Consider the following 18,850-nt stretch of genomic DNA (forward strand, 5'->3'; position numbering starts at 1 on the left):
CGATCGCCGTGCTGCCATGAAGCAGCTAAACATAATAATATCATATAGACATTTTTGTAACACGATTGCATTAGTACGATCACTCTAGACTCGGTAGCCACTGTCAATTTAAACTGCTATCCTAATTAATACCATCAATTTTGAATAAATTGCATGGAAAAGTTGGATGAATACCTTCAATTCTGTAGTATAGTAGAGTACTTTTAGTACCTCTATGGCCGTACAGTACTATGGTAATTCGTAAAGGCTTCCAGTAGTAGTCAGTACAGTACTGTACAGTACAGTGCAGTAACGGACCACTGGAAGGAAACCGGTTTTCTTCCGACTACAGTGTACAATACATTCACACAACTCCGTCGAACTGTACACTGTACACTGTACGGTACTGTACCATTGATACCGTTACAGTTTTCCAGTACTGTACTGTACTGTACCATAGCTGTAGTCAGTGTACCGTATCAGGTGGTACTACCACCAGTCAAGTCCCACCTGTCGCCATTCACCATACTGCAAATGGCTTATAGCAATGTATCTTCAAAATATGGCGCAATGCTTGAAGATTCTAACCTGAAATAGATGAAGTTTATTGCTTTAAGACTTCAAAATGGGCAAGGAAGAAATTGGCGAGAAAAGAAAGTCATGGAAATTAGTTTTACTCTTTGTTAATTATTGCATTTTTAGTGTTGCAACAACATTCGTCAATAAGGTAAAGTAGAGTAGGCTAGACAAGAAACGTTTCGCTTTAGTTTCGCTCTTGGTATCCAAGCCAACATCAACTTGACGACCTGAGCCTGTAAAATTTCTCAATTTATTCTTCATGAATTGATTCATGACATGTCTGTTATGATAGAATACTTTAATGTATGGATATATTGATACTATAGAAGAATGCGTGTAGCGAACTCAAAAATAACCTACTGTCATTGAGTAAGAAAAGCACTTCGCTGCATCACTCACTCTAATACCATTCATTTATATCTACAGTATATAACATCAACAACAAGGGTTAAAACCACTATGGCAAACCATTTTAGGCTACGTAGTTGCCTGCCATTTTATAAATTGGCTTAGGATTGATAATCTTCTATGTATGGTACCGAAAATAATCTTGCATCCATAGAATGTCGTCCATTCGTTGTTGACCTTACGCTTCTTATACTCTACAGTAGTTGTATACCATTCAACCGCTTATTGAAATACTGTCGAATAAATAACATCAAACTTTAAGATACGCTACTGTACAGTAAACTTGAATTATGTGGTGATATCGTCATACGGATACCTTAAATTTCCATACTATAAAATCTATGAATACCATTTTCTGTTATAAACTGGGTACAATTTTACACAGTAGTCGAGTCCACAACATTCCTACAACGTTTACTCTGTACTATTCGTTACATCAACTCTTGCAAATAAAAGATGATTTTTTGATGTTGATAGACGTAATATATGTACGTATTGGAATGTATGTGAAAGTTAGTTTACAGAAATTGCACGATGGTGTAGTTCTGTAAGTTCTTCCATATGCGAGAAAATATGGACCATTACCAGCATTATTACAACAGTTTATAACCATTACTGTTCTATGGGTACAATTCGAATTCAGTTATCGATGATTGCTAAACTGAATAAATGATTCCTTTGTGATAATGATTGCCTAATTGGATAGCTTTACGAGTAATAAATTATAAGAATGATCATCTAATACATAGCAGCGCAATAATTAAGATAAACTTATCTACATTTAACGATAAAATTAAATTGACAATGTGCGTGCTTAAAAATAACAAATTCTGCTATGCCTTCAATATCTGATTTGACTATTTGCAATCCAATCACCTCTTTCTTGCCTTTCTCTATTTTAGTATGTTCTATCCGTGATTGGATTTACTTTTCCAACCATATTCTTAAGGTATAGTAGTCCTAGCATCCTAAAGTAAAATGATCAAAATAAGAAGTTCGATATACTGTAACATAAATGATCCCAGATAAACTGGTTAGTATCTACACTGAAATTATAGACACAATATCTTGCCATACAGTATAGATTACTTCTTGTTACCAATTGTATACCATAGACCATCACGAGTAAGCTAAATTGCTTGTAAATAACCAATAACTGAGAGTCAGTTTTACTGAAATAATCACAAGCATATCACTGTAGATTTTAGTTACAGACGATGTATTCTAGACATCCTACTTTATGATTAATTGTTTTAACATATTGCCGAATGGGAATAACAGAGATAAATGTCGCCAAAACTATTATTTATTGATAGATACGTATGCTTTTTGTTAAATATATCAAACATATCTTAATATAGAAATTATTTAAAAGTATTTATTGCTTCCCAATTTCTGATTCTTTCTATGTCGCATCGAATTGTTTTACTATATAATTATATTCAACTATTAGCTGGCAAACGGCAGTCGGTGTCTGTCTTTTCAAACTACTTGCAAGAATGGGTTATATAGACCTTGGCAATATTGATAGGTATGCTGGATGGCTATTACAAATACTATAACTTTCTCTTGTATACTACCTTTGTTACAATACGCATATAATGTCATATGTAAAATTTTCTTGCATACCCTACATGGGAACCCATAAAACAGTATCATTCTGATAGTCATATGCAATATTTGAATGGTTCTATTCACTTTGTTCCTAGGAGTTTGCTATTTTACTCAGAAATAATACGGCTCTCAAACCGCATTTAATAACAGTACTAGACTAAGTGTAACAATTTCGTAAAAGTACATTTACGATAGCGCCAATATTCAAATAAATTCTCTTAAGAGATATTATATCCATCACTGGCAGATTTTTATTATACTACTATTAACAAATATCACATTGGATGATGGTAGAATTTATTAAAACGATATTGTACGCATTATTATATCTTTTAAATGATATATAAATTTCATTGGAATCAATTTTACTGTTAAGCAAGGAAATCTATATATCTTATTGCACAAACGATGTATTTCTTGTGGCATGATTTACTTAGGAAAGCAGTTATTCAATGGCTACCTGCTATGATTTTATTTGTGTGTATGGCGTATTCTGGTTCAAGATCACTTTCAATGACTGTATGCATTAATAGATATGATTAATGTCTTTAAGAATAGGACTTATCAAATATTGTCAACTCAATATTATCTTATCGTGCTGTTGAAACTGTTGACTGATTTTATATAGATCCTTCCTGTATGGATAATTGTATATAATGTTGTATACGTATTAATAGCTTGCGGAGATTGGGTAATCCATAAAAAGGTACAAATTTATTGGCCTTTCAATTTAAGTTTTCACCTCAATCTCGAACGATTAACACTGCAATGCAATCTTATCTATAGGTTCCAACGTTTGCCACTCAAGTTTGGTAATACTTTGTAATCTGGCTTACTAATCATCGTTAATTGTTTCAAGTAAAATTACTAAATAACTTTAATTTTATAGTGCAATTATAGTAGTATTTTCAGCTGTAATGGTTGGACACACTGATTCTCAGGTAAGTGATAATATGATCCACACCTTTGAGAGGCATTAAAGTTTTTAGTAGTTACCAAATCTTTAAATAAACACACTACTATTAATTGAACAATAAATTCTATAAATCGATGTATCCTTTAATAAATGCTACAAATAATTAAACTGGGCGACAGTGTTTCACAATAGTGACCTTTGGGCTTTTACAGTTTGATGACATGGGATATGCATGGATGGAGTTTCACTGCTTTTGCGCTGGATTGTATACTTTATATGCACAGGCCAAGCAAGATGAGATCAAATTGAATGAATTTGCCAAATTATTTTTAAATTTTGTATTTACGTAAGAATTGCTTATGTGATGTTTCAATTTTTACCCTAGCCGCTAGATTTCATATTTTTAATGACTTTCCTTGCTTAACCCTAACAGTGTTGCAGTTCTTCTCCCTTCAAGCTTTATAACAGGTTCACAAATACTACTGTAAAGGTTGAATTCGTGAGCGACATACAGAGATCTAATCAAATTCTGTTCAATTTTTTGATATTAACCGTATTGTAGGACAAATATATGAAGTTATTAAATTTCCTGCTATTTATTTTGGTAGATTTTATTTTGGCTGCTTTCTTAGGTAAACCAGTGCAGTTAGCTAATACAATTGACTAAAAATTTTTCACTACATAGCTTTAAAGAATCCACTTAGTTAATCCTACTTACATTTACCGTTTATTTTTCAAATCTAGTGGGATATTTGGGACAATGCTGAGCGTAACAAGTATATGGGTATTAAATGAAACAAATACAACTACAGTTGGCATTATCAGCACTATAAATAAGGTTAAAAATATCTAGCAAATGAATCAAATTACCCATACTTAATAATATTCTCCTTAACTCTTCATATGAACTACCAGGTCCCAATGACTCTTTTGTCGGTAGTGCTTTTCAAAATGACTCATAATACAGAAAACATTGTTTGGTAATATGCCTTGGGTATACGATTATCATTCCAACATTAATTGTTCTAATATGGCTAATTTCTCATTTAATTCATTTAGCATCGCGTTTGGATTAGCTAGTGGATTTGCTTTCTTTGTTACTAAGTACCAAGATGTTAGCAGAGTTGCTCCCATGGTTTCAGTTACATAAATAGCCATGTAAAATTTATATCAAGCTACCGGATATAGCCCAAACAATTCATGCACCTCGGAAACTTAAATCTAGTATATATGCTATTCTCTATTTCATAAGTATTAATATTGATTTTATTTCAAAAAGATGTCATTCCAAAAATGTAACTAGATGCCAATTAATCTTGCCAATACAATCGCTGTAAAATGTTTAAATTAATCATTATTATAATTAACCAAAGTTATGGACGACTTGGTGGTAAATAAGAAAATATCTGGATTGAGTGCATATTGCCTCAGGCTTACCTCTAAGATTTAGTTTAGAATATTGTAATATATCAATTTTCTATTGATATTAGTGATGCTTGGAGAATGTTAACCATTGGATACGAAATTATAGCAAATGTACAGTTTGTCCATTCCGTAGTACGATACCGTACATGTACTACTGCATCTTGTTGCATTTAAGTAACATATAGTAAGCTTATAAGCAAATCTTACGCCGTACAAAACCTATAACAACAAAACGTATTGCTATACTTGCTTCAGTGAAGAGATTAGTGATCTGAAATGTACATATTAATGTTATTACAAATGATTACATGTGATGTAATTAATACACTCACCTATGTTTATATCATTAATATTAGCTCCTCGCATGAAGTATGTTTTCAGTTATACTTTACTTTAAATATCAATTACGAAGCGGTAAATTGGTAAAGGAATAAAATTGTGGTATTGTATAAATCAATGCCTATATCATAATTCTATAACTCAGACATAAATTCTCTGTCTTACGGTACTATTACGATAAAATTAATTAATATCAAATATAGCATAAATTATCTAAATTAGTAGAATTGAAGGTATTAATATTGTACGTGTACGCCTATAAGTTGAATTGCATTTTTATTTAATCAGAAAATTCATTATGATATGCAAATAAAATATGAATAAGAAAATTAATATTAGGTATTAAATATTGCAAACTTGATATCGATAATTTCTTGTATCCATCATTATCATGCAACTTAAAGTCAGTTAGTTTTGAATTGAAATTAAAATTTGCTCGGTTTTTGGTTTTTTATGTGAATATAATTAGTATCCTCATCTGATATACCATAAACAGAACCCAATAATTAGATTAATTATCTATTAGACTTTAATAAAAGTAAAGCTGCTATAGAATTACTACAAATATAACATATTATCAGAAAGGGCTTCATAAGTACGCAAAAATATTTCTCCATTTTTGGTTAATGTTAACTTGTATATAATTTTGGTTTATATAATTATAAATAATTACAGCAGCGATCGATATGACTTTTAAATTGTCATCATGTTGAATCAATAACCTTTTTGCTGGAATTCCTTGATAGCTGCGATAAGAGCAGAGGCCAATGGAATATCATTAATAGTATGTCCTGCGTTACGGATAATTCGTAAATCTGCCTCTGGCCAATTCTGGAAAAAATCATGTTATTATAGTTAAAAGATATTATGTTATTTGACGCTTTACAACAAATTTGAACATCTCAGATAACAGTAAGTTAAAATGTGTAAATTATGTATCGATTCTACTTAATATAGATACAACCTTGTGCAAATCCCAAGCTCGCTGAACTGGACATATGACATCATACCGTCCATGGACAATGATGCAAGGTATATGACGAATTTTATGGATATGCTTTAGCACATAATTCTCCTTGTCAGGGCTAAAAAATCCTCGGTTGGCAGCAAAGTGACTATAATAATTTTTTTAAACTTAGGTTATTGCCTGCTATTTTTGATACCACGAATACGTAATACTCATGTTAGTCCTCATATGATGATTCCATTAATTATAATAGTAATGGTGTTATCACAACGTATACATCGTTTATTGTTAATTCCAGTAATAACAAAAAGACGTAAAAAACTGTATTATTTTACTATCACTGCATTATATTCATTATAATCCTTAACCATAAAGTTATCATACTTGTCATGTCTTGCTGATAAGTAGATTACTTCATCGTCGAGACCCATACTAAGATCAACTTCGTGATCGTGTATTATGGAAAGTGCACAGCCCCAATGCGTCCACAGTTTCGCATATTTAATTCTAGTCTAATGTATATTCAAAAAGCAGTTACTCCAATAAATGTAGTACTTTACTGAGATATATAATTTATCGTATCAGATATACAGTAGAGATAGTGTTGCAATCTTATTACAAATTCTTTTAAAGCATAAGCATTAACCGCAACTGATCGTATTACAAATATAAGCGATCTAAAGGCTACCTCTTTATCATCACTGTTTATTCGCCGCCAGTAAGCCATTACTATATCATCTCTCTCTGCCTACATTACCATAATATAAAAGGCACCATGTTTAAAAACAATCGTGCAATAATGAATAGATCTGCTCTTAAGATGTATGAATGCCGTAAGATTATATCGTTATTAGACAAAACTAAGATGTTAACAACTAAAGGTTACATATATTTCATTATGACTTAATTCGTTGTAGGACCCATTTGATAGTACGACAAGTCATTTTATGTAAGTTAAGAATAGTTGTGTTTGTAGTACCTCTGGAATTGCATTCGCGTAAGTCTCGAAGAATTCTGGAAGAATATTAGAGGCTCCAGCGTGGTAGATCCACTGGAGGTCTTTTCTTTGTACAGTAATTAAAATTAAAGCATAAAATAATCAATTGTATTCGCCAATCATTTCCCGTGCTATCTACTACAAACAATATCGCTTAACTAAATTTTTGATTACACAAGAAAAGACGAACTAGGAATAAAGTTAGATGCTTTGTACCCTTGTCCTAAAGTTACACCGCGTAGAATTAGACCAGTTACTCTATCTGGATAAAGTTCGCTGTAAATCATTGTAAGCGTTGAACCCCAACTGCCACCGAAAATTAACCACTTTTCGATTTCTACACCATAAGATACAGAATAAATTACTTCTTACTCGAGGTTGCTTTTATTACTATCACTTTATTCGTATCTGTAGATAGCAATTGTAGTACTATATAGCCAAATCTAGACACCTTAATAAGTTATACCTAAGAATTTTCTCAGTTTTTCATAATCTTCGACAACTTTCCAAGTGTCATTATCCTTCATTAAATAAGTAAAAAAATGTAATCGGAAGCAACAATGTTAGATGTTTACAAATACTGTCCCTTACCTTAATTTCACCGAAAGGTTTGGATCGGCCTAAGGCTCTTCTGTCTACCAAAATTGCTCGATAATACGAAGGATCGAAAAATCTACGTTCTTTATCACAACATCCATTGGTACCTCCGCCGCCGTGACTACACGATAATTCAAGAGTGTAGATGTTGTCAGTAAGCGGTGCAGTGCATAAATTTTAAGTATACTACTATTATCGCAAATTTTAATATTGTTAAGAACAGCATATAAGTTGAATGTCTTTGCTGAAATTTTAATTACTTTAAACCTTTGTGAGGATAATGGATTAAATAGTTGTATATGGCTAAGCCATTTCGATACAGCTGTAGCCTTTAGGTACTAAATGATACTAAATAGAGCTTTATACAATCGTCGTATTTTGTTTTTAGCTAAGTCAGTGTTATAATGTTGCTCACCTTGAAGATACTGTAATATTTGAGTCATACTTCAGCTACCAAAGAACTACAGAGGCCATAGCAGAGACTAAGTTATATGCATCTATCCATCATTGAAGTTATCTGTACTGTCATAACCTGTATATTAAAATCCGACTGTTATTGGTTGATCTGCTTTATACTATTTAATTCTAGATTAATGATAGCGATGGTGGGCCGTTTAATTGTATTCTTAAGCGGAATATAGCCGAAGCCATCATTCATTAACCCAAATATGTTTACATTAAATCGATAGTAAATTTGGGCATGAAATTATATCTGATGCCTTTATCCTATCCCCCAATTTCTTCTTTCCGAGTTAATTCATTCTGAAATAATTTCATGCTATCAACTTGGAATGAATATTAACTGAATAAAACGATTGATTGTCCCAAAACTGTAGCTCAATAAATACTTATACTTGGCATCAGGCCTACTTCTTCCATTACAAATTACAGTAATTGTAAATTAATCAATTTTTCCCTGGCCTGCTTGACATATCTGAGTACAGTATCTGAAGATAGGTACATGCGTATGTAGTAGAATCATCAGCTAGAGAAATAGTCGATATTCTCGCGTATGCTCCTTTTCGATACAGTAGAATCGTGAACTAGAGAACTATTGGTATTCCTATGTGTGTTCTTTTGACTGTAGCATTTATTTCGATTCCCGTGTGTGTTCTTTTGATTGTGGTATTTATGTCCCTTACCGCACTTTACATTAATACTTGAACAATCACACAGTACTGGCAAAGGACGGTAATACAGTCGAAGCTTAATTTGAAGTTTATTTTATAGGTATTTGTAAAATTCATGGATGAGATACAATAGTTAGGCCTAGCTTATGAATATACGTACACATATAAGATTGGTCTACCATTAGGATTTCCGATTTGCTCGTAGTAGATTTGATGAACATCAGATACTTTTAGATAGCCATTATTGTATGGCTCAATTTCAGGATAGAACGAATGCAATTGTGACATGATGATTATTGTCGTTTGCACTATCGTAGCTTTATTATTCAACACGTCTACTCTTGCCAAGTTGATAGAATCGAGTACTATGTAAGTGTAATGGATGGATTGAAAAAAAAACTTGACAATGGTGAAACGCTACGATGATGATTTATAATACTCGCAGTCCTCAGGTGGCGCCGTTTAGTCACTTTGAAATGACCTAGATGTTCTTAACCGCAATGCACTGAACTTGATGTGGGACAAAGTGTAATTTTGATTGCAGCCAGATTCCTTGAAGATTTGTCTGCCTCGATGCAAGTGGAAAGGTCCCTGCTGTGAGGCTAATACTAAAAGAAAGAGGGGATCTTTTGCTGTTTTAGTACTGTAGTCCCTCTAAGGTACAGTAATGCGACCTTAACATATACAGTATACCGTATACCATATACAATCTATTAATTATCATGATCATTGATATTAGTAGGTGTATACGCGTATACTATACATCTACATCTTTATAGAGTGCATACTGTAGGTTATACATCTATTGCACATCTACATCTACGTAGAGTGCATACTGCAGCTTATACACACATCTACATTTACATCTGCATAGAGTTCATCCTGTAGGTTATGCATCTACATCTATATCTACATATAGTAGAGTGCATAGGTTATACATCTACAAATCTGTAAAGTAATGCAACCTTAACATATGCAGTATACCGTATAACATATACCACGTATTATCATTATCATTATATATATATATACGCGTATGCTATACATCTACATCTGCATAGAGCGTATACTGCAGGTTATACATCTACATAGAGTGCATACTGTAGGTTGTACATCTACATTTATGTCTACATACAGTAGAGTGCATAGGTTATACATCTACAAATCTGTAAAGTAATGTAACCTTAACATATACAGTATACCGTATACTATAGTACAGTATATACCACGTATTATCATTATCATTGATATAAGTAGATGCATACGCGTATGCTATACATCTACTTCTACATTTACATCTACATAGAGTGCATATTGTAGGTTATACTGTACATCTACACTTATATCTACATGGAGTGCATAGGTTATACATCTATAAATCTGTAAAGTAATGCAACCTTAGCATATTCATTATACAGTATACCGTATACCATATACTACGTAGAGTATTATCATTATCATTACTATAAGTAGATGTATACGCGGATGCTATACATCTACGTCTACATCTACATAGAAATGGATAGGTTATACAGTACGTCTAGTTCAAGTTGTAACTAGAGGTCCAAGATACAGCCACATACGATGTGCAGAACTACGCATTGTATGATTGTGTTGGATATTTGTGTAAATAACTCTTCTACAGAACTGTATACAATGCAAATTATGTCATTTGCAATTGCTGTACATTGAATTGAAGGTTGGTTCAATTAATTGATTCACTAATTTCTCATTCAATTGGTTCAAGACCAATGAGTGGCAAATAGAGTAGGATGCTATCAATACCGTAGTCTAGTAGCAGTCTGTGATGACTGTAGCATGACTTGAAGGATTTCCTCTTGATTATTGCATACTAGAAGAAAATGCGCCTTTTTTTTTCTAGTCCAGTAGGCCATGCAATGCTGTGTTGACAAGAGTGCTAGGACTGCAGTTTGTGCCCTACCACTGGGCATAATTATCAGCCACTAGCTTAATTAATTAATTTAATTTTATGCAAGACGGTGTTGGATTGCAATAGTACACTACGCCATTAATATTTGCAACATGTTACTCGTCAATAGTAGATCAACTCATGAATGAGTCATAATACAGTAGTATTAAACAAGCGAAAGTCGATTCCACTCCGCATCTGCAGAGCAGACCAATCAGGGTGATTCAACTTTCTCCATACGGATCATACTATACCGTACAACGTAGAGTACTGTACAAGAGGTAAAAATTGTAGAGCATGCTAAAATTGTCCTGTAGTACGATTCCACATACCACTTTGAAGACCATTGGTTGCATGCTGGACAATTTTTCTTTTCCTGGTCTATGATATAAAAAGGGTAAAAAAAGATACTCCACGTTGGAGAGTTAGCCTTTCTGTTGGTCGTAGTCGTCTGAATTATTCTCTTGATATCTAATATAGTGGACTGTAGATGTATAGTATGTCGGAAAGAAAGGATAGGAGAAATCGTGACCACGATCGTGATCGATATCATCGAAATCGTGATGATGATCGAAACAGCTATGACCGCCAGCGTAGGAGACCGATGGATAGGGACCGCGATAGAGCGCGAGATCAGGATACTAATCGTGATCGAGATTATGAACGCAATCAAAGCAATACGAGGGAATGGGATCGGGGTAAAGATCGTTTTCCAAATAGAAGGTAAGCGTAATGCCGATCATACACTATCTCTAGAATGATCAAGAACAGTTACCATGCACACCTTGATTGGAGCAAAAGATCGATCGACCATTGTATTGTAGATGAAGGCTACTTTGTTACCTTTTACTCTTTCAATAACATCGATGATGATGATCGACTACTAATAGAATAGGCTTACCGCTTACCAGCTCTGTAAATCAAAAAAAAAAACAATCAATCAATAACGTCGACTTGATGAAAAGTATCCATTTGTAATTCGAGCGTATTGACTTGTGTTTGCTAATTTTCCAACTATACGTAGTAATTACGGATCAAGAGGCAACGACGAACATCAATATTCCAACAGGAGAAACTTTGATGATAGAAGAAGCAACTACCAAAGAAGGGATCGTCCTTTTGGACGTGGTCGCGGCCGTCGCTATGACGGTTTTCACGCTGGTCAAGAAGATAATAGACGCAATAGATTCAATGATGGCGATCGGCCGAGATTAGATAATAATAGAGGTAGTAACTTTAGAGGTGCTACTGGAAATCGCCGAGGCAACGATCGTCGAAGACAAGATTTTGTAGCTGATCCTACAGACGTACCTAGAGGCAGACAATATTTTGAGGTACAGTAAATTATCTTGGATCGATAGACTATTGTTTCCACAATATTCGATAGCCACTGTACAGTCAAATAACCAAAAACAGCAACTTGGCTATACATTGATCATGTTAACAGTGGAATAGGATAAGGCCTCATCGGCTGCTTGCTTTTTCAACATGAATCTATCCTTCTTATTTATGATCGTCTTGCTAGAGATTTTAATCTCTGATTGTATTATTGTCCATTAATTAGCAACGCTTGCAGTAGAGATTCCGTACAAGAATCTCATGTTTGCATTGCAACGCAATCACTCTATCTAATTCTTAAATACTGTTCATATACCCTGATGGGATACAACATTATCGCTTTTCAATACAGTTGTAATAACTAGCTCCTTACTATCCAATCAAGAAATCAAATACCTTCTCCTAGTAGTAGTAGGCTAGTAGCTACGTTGGTGATTTAGCAGGTTTATTCTAAAGACCTACAGTCTACAGTAGCAGAGTTTGGATAGGATGTAACTTGTCGGTCTCTTCTTGTACATTATTTTACTTCTAATACGGTAATTTGTATACACGTCCTTCGTATATAGCATGATAATCGATATGATAATCGTTTCAATCGTCGATCCAACAATTATCGAGAGGAAGACAACAAATGGCAGCATGACAAGTTCACTACTGAGGATCATCATGATGATACTAAGGTATTGTGAATTCATTTGTTTTCAATTTTTGCATACTACATCATTTACTAGCGCAGCTTAATATCAGTTATGATATGATGAATAACAATTTCTTTAATAATTATAATTAATACACTTATAGACCGATAAAATGGAAGATGTCGAAATGAAAGATGTGGAAGTAAAGTCTGACTGAAAAGGATGCAGATAGGCAAAGTTATACCTTGGAATTTTCATTAAATTTATTACTCCAAAAAACTATTGTACAGGATAATCAAATAAACAGTAACTTATATAACAAGACAACAATAAAACTAAGTGAAGCCTTAATGCTAAAAATATTGGTTGCTCCTTTGGTGAGCACAATTTAATTTAAAATCACATTTTGTTTAGTTCCTAGCTCCGGAGAAATCAGATTCTTTTAGATTATTGTTAATTACAGTTCTATCGAAGCGTTCATTGCTGTTAAGTATTTATATGTAGTCGTTTTACACCACATTCGCAGCAAAATTTTGCATTTTGAACTGGATATTTTGTACCACATTCGTGACAGAATTTAGGTTTGGCTTGTGAAAGAGCGCTACTAGTCGAAGTATCATAAGTATCTTTATTTTGTCGACTTCCATTAAATGTACCTTTCGGAATTGTTCTGTTTTGGCTGAAAGATAAATATCTTTGTTTATTCCTGTTTACTTGAATACCTCCCTTATTACTGAAACTATTGTATACGTGTATATCCAAAATAAAAGCGCAAATTGAAACTCCGTCCATACCTGATCTTGCTTGCAGAGTTGCCAGATCTTGAATTTTCGTCTCCACTAGTTGTACGATGATAACCTTATGAAGATGGATTAAATTAAATTATGAATTGCGATCATCTTAAAATACACTATTTTGAGTACTAAGCCTAATGGATATCTACATGCGTGATAAGCTACTTCTACGGATGGAAAATGAAATAGAAATTTATTTTTGAAGAAATGATACAAATACGTAAACATCCACCAGCGTGCGTTGTATATTCCAGCTCGCACATTAACCACAAAGAAACACTTTATCTACTACGGAAGAATGATAGACTCACCATATGATGGCTTTTTAATACCAGTAGAAGGAGCTTTTAGCCCGTATGATCCAGTTGACTTTCCTCCTATCGTCATAGTTTTCTTGGAAGGTATCGAACTACTTGCAAATTGATCATGATTCTTAGCAGATCCGGATGAAGGCTTACGATCAACTTGATCTATATTCGCCCTTGAGGTAAGTGCATTTCTACTCGTAGCAGATATTGGAGTTGACATCTGCTTACTTGAAGATCCTTTCGGCATAGGTGGTTTATACTAAATTGATTGAAACGAAATATTGAATTGCAAAGAAAAATTTCAACATTATTGGCTTTACGCAATTAGTTACCTGAGTCCTCTTATTTAACTGCTGTTTTGCACTATTACGGGGTACTCTTTGAGATTGTTCTTTACAAAATTTAATATGGCGTTCAGCTGAGTCAGGATTAAAGCGCCGTTGACAATAAGGGCATTGAACAAGACTAGGATCAATTTTCGATGGGGGTGGAGGCGGTAATGGCTTGCCTTCCTTGACTGCTTGAGTTACTTTCCTTGCACTACGAATGGTACTAAGAAAGTCCTCATGTTTTTGTTTCCAGTTTCCTCCCTTTGGTTTATCCTGAATTATTCAGAATACGCGATAGCGATACTAACATTATACGATTTCATCTTATGCTGTATCCAAATTTTAGTCTTAAGGTCTAAATATCATTACAAAAATTGCTCTATTTCAAGTGTTATACTTTTTATTATTAGCTTATAAATAGATAATAATTTGGATTGATCTTGGCTAAACAGTATTAATTATCTTTTAATCGTAGCAACTTGCGCAATTATTGGAAGGTATATAAAATAAGCTCATTCCAGACCACAGGAATGTTAAATCGTGTTTTATTTACTGCTAAATGTATTATTTCAATTCAACCATGCAATTTCACATATCTACTGTACAGTATAAGCCACTTCGGCAAAGTCTGAAATGATGAAATTCTATCATGGTATAAAATAGATATTGCTATTTACTACCTTCTTATCCGTTTCTTTTAAAGCTTTCAACGCTTGAGTTTTGTTTATATCCGTTCCAAGCATGCGTTGATTAAAAGAATTAAATACTTTCCTCTTCTTATTGGCAGATTTTTGGCAAATTTTCTCATGTCGAGCCTAAAAACGTTACGCATTACATTTCTAATTTAGTATGCGCTTGTCAATCTCAAATTTGAATGTCTGTAATATATCGATATGAAGTGGTTTGTAATGTATACTATTGTAGATTTTCGATAATACATGATTATATCTACTCACCATAAAACTCTACAAATAAAAGTCATACAATCTTTTAACAAATGCTCATATCATACTAAAATATCGTAAAGCATTATGTATACAATTATTATTCTAGGATAGGGTCGTATGAAGGATAATTAACATTTTACATATATAAAAATTATTAAATTGTTATAATATAGTAAGACACAAGGATTAGTTTTCACTGATCAAAATTAGGCTACTTTGTACAATTTCTGTAACTTTTAATAGATAAGACTAACTCAGTTTCCTGCTATACCTATCCTAATGCCTTTTCCGTCGATAATAAACTTATCAAATAAAGTGTACCCACACGGCCATAATTTTATTAATAGCTACTTTAATAAATTCTACCTATTTGCTATTCATTATGCTACGTATCAATAATATTTGATTATAATCAGAACTGTATGAAATGCTTATCTTTCCAATATAACATCTTATGAACGGTTGTAGTTATTAAATCTTACTATAGTAAATAAAAAGTAATAGAGATACTACAACCAATAGTAGCGCAAGCTATAAGAAATGTAAGCTCAGACTGGGTATCATTTCTGCACTCTAATTTTTACTTAATGGATTGAGTATACTCTGCATAGTAAATAAATTAACCAAATAAAACGAGAGAAGCATAATTCAAAAGTTGAATCGGTCAAGAAACGGAAGCTAGAATAGTGATTATTCTATCTAATTATTAGTGTGAGTGCGTTACTGGGGCTATTTATTTGAAAACACTTTTTGAGAATGTATTTGGGTCATTAATGTGAGAAAATTGAGTAACAATGTTATACAGGGGATATAGTATGTGTTTACTACAATCTACTATCATCAAGCAGGTCCATCTACGGGTATAGCAACTTATATTTACGCGTGCCGTTTCTTTTACTTACCAAGACATCGGGATTAAAGGTGCGTCCGCAATGACTACAAGGAGCGAATTCACTTGGATCGTAATCTGTAACAATCAATTTATGTATTCAAATAATATCAAGGCAATCTTATCATTTCTATTCATATCTCTATCAAAATATGGCCGAACTAGCAATCGATTATTTCATTCACATCTCTATACCGTGATCTCTATGAAACGAGTTAGTTATAGTGGATTAAAGTGTACATCGTTAATTGAATTGCAAAACTCAGAGTTGATTAATTTTTCATTGAACCCCCTGATCCGGGTTGTGTTTATAATAACACGGAGAAAGATAAAATTTAGCCTACCTTCTATTTCTTCATCCATCTTGAAGGGATCAGTATCAAAAGTTTGTGATCGATTAAGAAACTATATGAGACTATAGTAGTGCACGCTAGTGCTGCTTTTATGAGTATACGCGTATATATACTACACATTGTACATGGCCAGTAGTACGAGGTGGTATACTGTGCTAAGTGCATACGTACTATAGAATATCAACGTACAGAATTCAAATTCCATTGATGACAACGCCTCCAATAACTGTCAGTACGTTATTAATTGACTACGATTTTTAGTACTATGGTTGCATACTGCACAAGACAAGGCATACAAGTAACATTATATTATCTACTCCCGTAATACTAATTTATATCCAATGTTCGGTTTGAACTACAGGTTGATAACAGTATAGACTTTATCAAAAATCTTTACGTATTCAAGTTGTATCCTAATATTGAGGGTACTGTGAACGTAAATTGGCGTAAAATAATTCAATATCTTTGCTATTTTATCGTCATGATCTGCTATCTCAGTTTATGTCAAGCACAAGCAGACATTAAATTCCCTGAAAGTTTCATGAAATTGGACTATATGAGGCTCTTTGCCGCAATTCTATCTATTGTATAATACTGTACTGTATATTAATGATTCTTGACTCAACTATAATAATACGACTACAATATCAATCATATAATATTCGCATCAGAAGAAGTGAATCATATTTCTTGACCAGGAGAGATCTTGGCAATAAAACACACATGTACAGGCTTCAATCATTAATGTGTATATGACCAGAGCTTGACTAATGGTTGACTTTCTTTTAACTTCGAGCTAAGGCCATAAAGTACTCGTTTTAAGCGTATTTATGATCATGTAAACAATCAATGCGAGCTCTTTTCTATTTACAGTTAGAAAAGGACTTGGCAACGAAATAAGATTTTACTTATATTGATAACGATTGCTATGGTACTTTAGTAAAATATCCATCCATTGCTATAGAATTGGCCTTAGTTATTACATTATTATTTTCCTCTACTGTACATAATACAATCTAGAGTACAGTAGGAATGTTTCGTTCTGGAAAAGGCCTTGGCAACGATTTACGAGCAACATTACTCCAATCACTACAGCGTATATCATCTACGATGGTATTCCGGACGGTATGTTACGTAGCAGTCTTCTGCATTTGACGAAAAGCTATACCCTATTCAAAGTTCTAGCGCCAATTTATAGGCCGTTGGCTGGTAGTTTCAAAACTGACTTGACATGGCCTAGCTGGTAGTATGGTTGTTAACAAACTTGCAATCAGATTGCTATAGCAACGGAAGGTCTGGTCATGCGCACTTCTACAAGTAACTCGATGACGGTATTGGATCAGTTATTTTAACTGTATTTAAGCTCTCTTTTACCGTCCAGTGTACTCCAGTATACACTGCAGTACTATGTATGATTACAGAGATAGCGTACAGTAAAATGACCAGCCCCAAATTCTTACCAGCATTATCAGTCTTTCCGTCTCATCCATCCTCGATTGGCCACGGATATTCCTAGCAGTAACCTGACTACTGTATTTTACAAGTCATTTTAACTGTACTTTACCTCTGTAACCGAACGGTGTACAGTAAGTGTGCATCACTCCTTGGCTAGCTGACAGTCCCGTGTATGGTTACAGAGACAGCGTACATTAAAATGACTAGTCAAAAAGTTGCTTATGCCAATGGGGTCCGGCACGGCGCGATACGGCACGGTACCGGTTATGTTTTAGTCTTGTCTGTCCTGTCCATGGATTGGCCATATTTCTATTAGGAAGCGGATTCCTTTACCAGTCATTTTAAGTGTAGTTACCTCTGTATCCATACACTATACTGCGTACAACTCTTTTCCTATTTTTTGGTACAAGAAACCTTTGTTCTTTGATCTGATCTCCACTCGAATAAAAGGTCGCCAGATCTCTAGGAAAATGGTGGGGATCAGGCTAATGAGCATACCTTTCTTGGCATCCTATAACATGAACCATTTGACCTTGTAGAAAGAGTGATTGTCCATTTCATCGTATGCCTTGTGTTAAGGCCATTCGCCCTCTCTGTAACGTCCACGGCACTGTACAAAGTTACTACAAACATGGCTGACCTCGTCGGCTCGTCCGTCCATCCCGTCTCTCCTTTTCAAAAGTGATCCTTGAATGACTAGAATAGGATTGATCGATCAGGTGAGAAGGTAACACAATGGAACCTTGTTCGATATCAACAAGTCTTTTGTAAGAATAACAATAGGAATAAATTGGGCAACCAATGAGAGAAGAAATGGAATAGCGTGGGCGTAATTCATCAACGAAGGCAACACAATAGAACCTGGTTCGATATCAATAAGTCTTTTGTAAGAATAACAATAGGAACAAATTGGGCAAC

General features: G+C 33.9%; 3 protein-coding genes across 3 annotated transcripts; 1 reads left to right on the plus strand and 2 right to left on the minus strand.

The window, feature by feature from the left end:
* Positions 1-5,974: 5,974 nt before the first annotated feature.
* On the minus strand, positions 5,975-9,239 carry TRIADDRAFT_27689 (uncharacterized protein; the record flags this gene model as incomplete). Its single annotated transcript, XM_002114464.1, has 9 exons — positions 5,975-6,091; positions 6,225-6,375; positions 6,612-6,739; positions 6,916-6,975; positions 7,207-7,291; positions 7,441-7,561; positions 7,691-7,745; positions 7,816-7,942; positions 9,112-9,239. The coding sequence occupies 9 exons, from the start codon at positions 9,237-9,239 to the stop codon at positions 5,975-5,977; spliced, it is 972 nt and encodes a 323-aa protein (XP_002114500.1).
* Positions 9,240-11,380: 2,141 nt separating this feature from the next.
* TRIADDRAFT_58388 (uncharacterized protein) lies at positions 11,381-13,074 on the plus strand (the record flags this gene model as incomplete). Its single annotated transcript, XM_002114148.1, has 4 exons — positions 11,381-11,604; positions 11,906-12,215; positions 12,786-12,899; positions 13,021-13,074. The coding sequence occupies 4 exons, from the start codon at positions 11,381-11,383 to the stop codon at positions 13,072-13,074; spliced, it is 702 nt and encodes a 233-aa protein (XP_002114184.1).
* Positions 13,075-13,343: 269 nt separating this feature from the next.
* Positions 13,344-16,487, minus strand: TRIADDRAFT_58389 (uncharacterized protein; the record flags this gene model as incomplete). Its single annotated transcript, XM_002114465.1, has 7 exons — positions 13,344-13,596; positions 13,652-13,715; positions 13,963-14,218; positions 14,292-14,561; positions 14,969-15,103; positions 16,138-16,202; positions 16,469-16,487. 7 exons carry the CDS (start codon positions 16,485-16,487, stop codon positions 13,344-13,346), a joined length of 1,062 nt encoding a protein of 353 aa, XP_002114501.1.
* Between the last annotated feature and the right edge of the window lie 2,363 nt (positions 16,488-18,850).

Source organism: Trichoplax adhaerens, genomic scaffold, assembly GCF_000150275.1.
Source record: "Trichoplax adhaerens TRIADscaffold_7 genomic scaffold, whole genome shotgun sequence".
NCBI classification, from domain to species: domain Eukaryota; kingdom Metazoa; phylum Placozoa; class Uniplacotomia; order Trichoplacea; family Trichoplacidae; genus Trichoplax; species Trichoplax adhaerens.